Genomic DNA, 7,021 nt, shown 5'->3' on the forward strand with positions numbered 1-7,021 from the left:
AAAAAAAAAAAAAAAAAAAAATCCGTCTCAAAACAAACAACAATAAAAAAGCAACACCAAATTCGACCTAAGGATGTGACTCTTCAGTAGAAGTATCAATATTTCTTTATCTGGCTAGAAAGGGAGATTCAGGAAAATGTATTATTACTATTAAAAGCAAAGGTTGCTCTGTAGAAATGTATCTGATCTATTTTTCTGGCAAATCACTGGCATGAGCATATTATAAAAACTTCCACATATTTTTATTGAAAACAAATTGGTAAAAATTTGAATTAGAATAGCAGCCAGGTGCGGTGGCTCGGGCCTATAATCCCAGCACTTTGGGAGGCCGAGGTGGGAGGATCACTTGAGCTCAGGGGTTCGAGGCCAGCCTGGCCAACATGGTGAAATCCAGTCTCTACCGAAAATACAAAATATAGCTGGACATGGTGGCATGCGCCTGTAATCCCAGCTACTCGGGAGGCTAAGATGGGAGGATCACTTGAGCCTGGGAAGTAGAGGCTGCACTGAGTTGAGATCATGCCACTGCACTCCAGCCTGGGCCACAGAGTGAGACCCTATCTCAAAAAAATAAATAAAATAGCATTGGTGATTATTTACAACACCAGCTCTTTCTCATAAGCAATATCAACTTTTGAAAGTTGCTGGCAACAAGCAAAGCAAAGATGGAAACTATGGAAGGAAATTTAAGACAAGTTTCAGATTATTTATGAGGAATAAAAAAGTATTTTCCTTGCCACAGAAAGGCCCCTTAATTGTTTAAAGAAAAACATATTAAAGAAATAGCACACACTAAAAAAGCCCTAGCTGAATTCTAATGAAGTTTCAGAACCAAGAAAGGCACGAGTGGTATAAAAATAAGTCAATGAAGATTTTGCTGTTTTAAAATAATCCTGTTAAAAAGTAGGTGATAATTTTAATAATATGCCACATCATATTCATTTCAGTGAATCAATAGCCTCATGATATTTGACAGATTTAGGAAAATAAGACTCAAATCAAAACAAAAAGCAAGTATTTCCAACATTAAGCATTCCCATAAACAACTGAGTTCTTTTCTGCAAAAAGTATATCAAGAATCCTTTGGGTCGGTCACGGTGTCTAATGCCTGTAATCTCAGCACTTTGGGAGGCCGAGGTGGGTGCATCAGCTGAGGTCAGGAGTTCGAGACCAGCCTGGCCAACATGGTAAAAGCCCATCTCTACTAAAAATACAAAAATTAGCAGGGCATGGTGGCACGTGTCTGTAGTCCCAGCTACTCAACAACTGAGGCTGAAGCAGAAGAATCGCTTGAACTCGGGTGGCGGAGGCTGCAGTGAGCCAAGATCTTGCCACTGTACTTCAGCCTGGGTGACAAAAGTTCAAAAAAAAAAAAAAAAAAAAGAATCCTTTAGTTTCTCTGCAAAGTCACCAGCAGGATGTCTTCCATGTTCTGATTTATCACAATTGTTTCCACACCCTGCCCTCTCCCCATCCTGACTTTCCTAACTGATGGGGTTATACTTCGGGCATTGAAAAGTGACACCAAGGCAGGGAGCTGTGGCTCTCGCCTGTAATCCCAGCACTTTCGGAGGCTGAGGCGGGAGGATTGCTTGTGGCCAGGAGTTCAAGAACAGCCTAGGCAACACCCCTGTCTTTAAGAAAAAAAAAAAAAATTAGCCAGGTGTGGTGGTGTGTGCCTGCAGATTCAGCTAGCCAGGAGGATGAGAAGGAAGAATCACTTGAACCCAGGAGTTCAGGTCTCCAGCCTGGGGACAGAGTGAGACCCAGTAAAAAATAAATAAAAGTGACACCATTTTTTTCAAGACAGATAGGATGTAGCTGCAAAACACTGTTTACTGTTCTCAATAAAGCATCTTGAGTTTTCTACAACTAGAGTAAAGCCAATCCATTAAAAACTTCAATTTTCCACAGTCTAAGAACACATTTTGGTAATATATCACTGAGTAGACTCTACATCTGACCCTACATTTTGAGTTTTCATTTGCTGTAAGCTTTACTGTCGGTGACAATCACTCCCTTCTCGATGAGGGATGACAGTAAACCCCAGTGAAGTGGGGGAAGCTGGAGATTTCAGACAAATCACCAATATCCATAAATAAATCATCTGTTTTTGATGCTTTGGATACAGAGGTATGACCTTAAAATGTTAAACTCAAACTATGTCCTGGAATTGCATAAGCTCCATGGAAATGAAATCTTTCCTTCTTGGTCTTGAATGACTTTCCAGTTCTTTATCTACAAAGCGACTGACACCCAGAATATTATCTCCTTCATATTTCAATCTCTAAGGTCAACTAACGGCCTCGATTGTAAATTAAGTTAAATGGTGAAGTCCACATAATATCAATAATTTCCCTGCTTCACAATCAGAGATCCTCACCTAGTCAAGAGGGCTGACTGGTACCGTGATTTTGCACAACAGGTTACAGGTTATAAAAGGACTGTGCTTTCAAAGACATCAAATCACCTCACTAATTTCCACAGCTGACCACTGCTGGGCCACAACTGCATGTCCATTGCCCAGTTCTGAGGAGGAATGCCCAGGGCTCTGCTCCTGTGTGTCACACACCCCCCCCCCCCCAAGCACAACAATGTCACACACAATTCTGTTAGATTTCACTGCTGCCTCCTGCTACTGACAGGCAAGAGGGCACTGCGGGCACAAGGAGAGTAATCCTTTTTCAATGCTGTGATTTAACAAAGAACTCCTGCAAGCTGCAGATCATCTGTCTCCAACAGAGCTTTCCTGCCTTGCCTAGGAGGAGAGGAAATGGGCATACAACCAACATGCTCATGGGAAGGAAGGGCAAGGGCTAACACCAGAGTTCTTATCAATGAGGGAATTAGAAATTGACAACTTGGATGTGAGTGTAAAAATTACCTGCTCTGTAAACAAATAATTACAGGCTGGGCACCGTGGCTCATGCCTGTAATCCCAGCACTTTGGGAGTCTGAGGTGGGCAGATCACTTGAGGTCACAAGTTTGAGACCAGACTGGTCAACATGGAGAAACCTCGTCTCTACTAAAAATACAAAAACTTAGCTGCGTGTGGTGGTGTGTGCCTGTTAATCCCAGCTACCTGGGAGGCTGAGGCACGAGAATCGCTTGAACCCAGGAGGTGGAGGTTGCAGTGAGCCGGGATTCCACTCCAGCCTGGGTGACAGAGCAAGACTGTCTCCAAAATAAAATAAAAAATTAAATAATTACAGATGTCCATTAGGAAAGATTTTTTTTTGGTTAGCATATTAAGAAAGCTTCCCCCCCCCTTTTTTTTTTTGAGACGGAGTCTTGCTCTGTCGCCCAGGCTGGAGTGCAGTGGCCGGATCTCAGCTCACTGCAAGTTCCGCCTCCCGGGTTCACGCCATTCTCCTGCCTCAGCCTCCCGAGTAGCTGGGACTACAGGTGCCCGCCACCTCGCCCGGCTAGTTTTTTGTATTTTTTTAGTAGAGATGGGGTTTCACCGTGTTAGCCAGGATGGTCTCGATCTCCTGACCTCGTGATCCGCCCGTCTCGGCCTCCCAAAGTGCTGGGATTACAGGCTTGAGCCACCGCGCCCGGCCGAGCTTCCCCTTTTTAAACCATTATGTTTGTCCTTTATTATCTTTAGGACCAGGGACGGCTAACCATCAGAATATGAACATTTTATACTGCACCAAAAAGTTGAACACATGGGTTATTTAAACAATCTTAGAGTTTCAGAATATCTGAACACTCCCTACCTTCAGAACAACCCTTATATATCAGAGGATTAAATGTGTAAGCACTTTCTGTGAGCCAGGGCAGAGGTCGTATTTAAATCACTAAAACAAGTCAGGCAATTCTGCAGAACCTGACATGGTCTTGCAGTTTGACAATGGCCTTCTTCAAAGCAAAGATGCTTCTTGCAAACCAAGATGTGAAGTATTACAACCACCTGCTGTGCAAGAAAAATGCTAGCCACCACGGCTCCTTGAAGGAGGTCATTTACAAAGTAAAACTGCCCCAAATCCCACTTTTCTTCAATATATCAGACCAAATCAACAGCTGGCTTATTTTCTCTCAAAATGCCGTTTTACTGTCGGTTACACTAAGGAGTTAACAACCTTAAGGTTTTATCATCAGCAAGGCAGAGTCTGGATAAAAGCATCCATGGTGGGTTGCAGAGGTGATGCCTTACTTACAGAAACATTTGGGAGTTCAGAAAAGAAAAGAACTGCAAAGTTAGTGACTAAGATCTAAACCAACATGCTGTTTTTCTTAAGACTTCACTTTTCAGTTAGCTTTTTAGTACTATTACTGAGCTACTTCTCAACTAGCTTATACTGTTCTGAAGCTTAAAAAATCAATTCTGAACACGTGAAAAAGTCTACCAAGGTCACAAAAGTCATATTGCCTCTACTTTCAGATATACTTACATCTTAAAGTATTTAGGGGGAAAAAAAAAAGGTTTTGGGGGCATTACGAAAAGCACAAAATTTAGGCCGGGCATGGTGGCTCATGACTATAACCCCAGAACCCAGGGAGGCCGAAGTGGGAGGACTGCTTGAAACCAGGAGTTTGAGAACAGCCTGGGCAACACAGTGAGACTCTCATTTCTATTTTAAATTATTACATTTAATTTTTTTAAAATAAAAAACTTGTAAAGCACAGAATTTATTACCAACATCATTTAACTTAGATATCTACATATCCTCAATGGATCATCTTCAAATGTTTCTCTGCCAATTTAACACCCATGAGAAAAAAGGAAATTTAAGTATACTTTGCAGTTAGCCTATTCCCAAGGCATTAAAATGCACTGCTTTATTAATTTCAGCAAAAAAAGAAATATAAGAAAACCTGGTTTTCAAGTGCCACATAACAAGAGGAACTATTAAGAAACAATGGTCTCATTTTAGATGTATCATTATTTACCAGGCAAACTACTTATTAGGATTGTAATGATTAAAATTAACAAAAGCTGTTTATGAATACAGAAGCAGTTATGGGCAAACCAGAACTTAAATTAGCAAGCCTTAGATGATCTTAAAATTCTAATGTTTCTAATCCATGTAAATTCCAACTTTTCCTGTTTCCTCAGAGAAATAAAGCCACACATATCCCTACAGAGATAAGCAGAATTTTAAAATTTAGAAAGAAAATATTTAACAAAAAATTGTTTTCTTACAGCAAACTATTTTAATCAGTTTCTGACCAACTGCTGCCTCAAATAAAGAACTATATTAACTAGCATGAAAAAATATGGTTCTTATATAAATACCTGACATTAAAGGAATGACAAGGTTTTCAACTACAACACAAGGTTTTCACCGGCAATAACATTTCAAGAGCATTTCAGGGGTCCTTAATGACATTTAGTGTTTTTTTTTAAAGACAGCATAAAAGGAAAAGAAGGCACAGATTAAGAAACGGACGAGATATTTTCAGAGTTTCATTTTAATAACTTACTTTAAAAGATCTGCAAATTCTAACACCAGAGCTGTCATGCCCTCGACTCCACCACTCACAGCATTTATAGTCCAGTAATATTTTAGGACTATATAAACGCAAAAAGCAGCTAAAACTGCCAAGTTCCCATTATGAAGTGTCCAAGTTGGGGGATATGACTGAATTCTTACAAAGTCTTGGATAAGATGTTAGCATCTGTTGACATGCCCTTGAATCTGAAAGCAGCTCATTTCAGCTTCCGTCTTTAAAAGCTGAACCTCACCCCTCTCCCACATCAACATGAATCAATTGTCAGGCACCTCACAAGTCTTAGATGAGCCGAAATTTAAACCTTTCTATTAACCTTTACTAAACCACTGGCCCCCTTCCTTCAGTGTTGTCTGTAGCGAGTTCTATTAGCTCCCGGCTATCTGGGTTTGAAACCCAACTCACTAACTGTGTGACCTTGGTTAAGTGACTTCATCTCAGTTTCTTCTGTAAAATAACAAAAACAACAAAAAAATGCAAATATCTTGCAATGGGTGGGAGAATATGAAATCTGTGTTAAGTGCTCAAAGAATGCTTGACACACAGTAGGCGCTTTAGAAGCGTCAGTTATGATTATTACAGTAATAATTTCATGGACGCAAAGTGCTTAAGACAGAGCCTGGCACATTGGAAAGATAACGATATCGTCAGCCTTGCTGACTTCCTGTTCAGATGCACGTTCAGGAAAAGAGCGCGGAGACCTCTCCAAGATTAGAGTAACTTAAAAGGATTTGGAGGGCAGGCGAAGACAGGTTCTCACACCTCTTGAGACATGAACGCCTGTTACCAAGTAACAAGAAATGGGCCATCCAAGACCCCAGAGCCACGAAAAATAAAAGCAAGCAGGAAAAGAGCCCCCAAACCCGGTGGAACTCACGCCCTCATCAAACTGCCTTCCGTGAGGACGAGCACCGAAAAGTCCATCTCGCACAGTACGGCGCACGCCGTCCAGGAAGCTGGACTGGGGCCCCCAGCCCAACAATCGCTCCAAAGACCCGTCTGGTGTGCGAGGGCAAACGAGTAGAGGCGGGAAACGTGGGGGTGGGGAGCGGAGTTTTCAAATTCCACGGCCGAGAGGAAGCCTGCATCCTCGTGCAATGAATGAGCGGAGCCTGGAGGGTCCGCGGCTGGCGACAAGTTGGAGATCCCGGGCTGACCTCCTTCCAGCTGCAGCCCCCGGCCCGTGGGCCAACTCGAGGAGCTCACTCCCCACGGTGCTGCAAGCCCAACCGGCCTCCCAACTCCCCTCCCTCGAGCCCCCGGGGCCGCCTGCCGCCCTCGGGCCCGCCTCCCCCTTCAGCCGCCCGCCGCCCCCCTTACCTTCCAGCAGCCGTTGGATGATGCTGTCGATGTTGAGTTTGTCTAAATCCGCCATCGCCTTCCCACCGCCGACCCTCCCGCAGCGGCGCCGCCGCCGGCTCGCGCCCGGGACTCACACCTCCTTTCTCACGCCACGAGCAGAGGCGGTGGTGGCGGCGGTGGCAGCAGCCGCGGCGGGTCCCCCCCCTACCGCCCCGCTCCCTGCTTCCTCCTTCTCTCCCCACTGGAACCACGAGAAGAACA

At 43.5% G+C, this 7,021-nt stretch overlaps 1 protein-coding gene across 1 annotated transcript in view; it reads right to left on the reverse strand.

Annotated features, from left to right (window-relative positions):
• The window catches only part of PPP1CC (protein phosphatase 1, catalytic subunit, gamma isozyme), a 24,380-nt gene extending 17,359 nt beyond the window's left edge, over positions 1-7,021 (reverse strand). Inside the window, exon 1 of the mRNA XM_011936509.1 lies at positions 6,779-7,021. Within this exon, the coding sequence (XP_011791899.1) occupies positions 6,779-6,833 (55 nt within the window). The 5' untranslated portion in view covers positions 6,834-7,021. The remainder of the gene's footprint in view (positions 1-6,778) is intronic.

Source organism: Colobus angolensis, unplaced genomic scaffold (assembly GCF_000951035.1).
Source record: "Colobus angolensis palliatus isolate OR3802 unplaced genomic scaffold, Cang.pa_1.0 Scaffold10, whole genome shotgun sequence".
In the NCBI taxonomy this organism is placed as follows: domain Eukaryota; kingdom Metazoa; phylum Chordata; class Mammalia; order Primates; family Cercopithecidae; genus Colobus; species Colobus angolensis.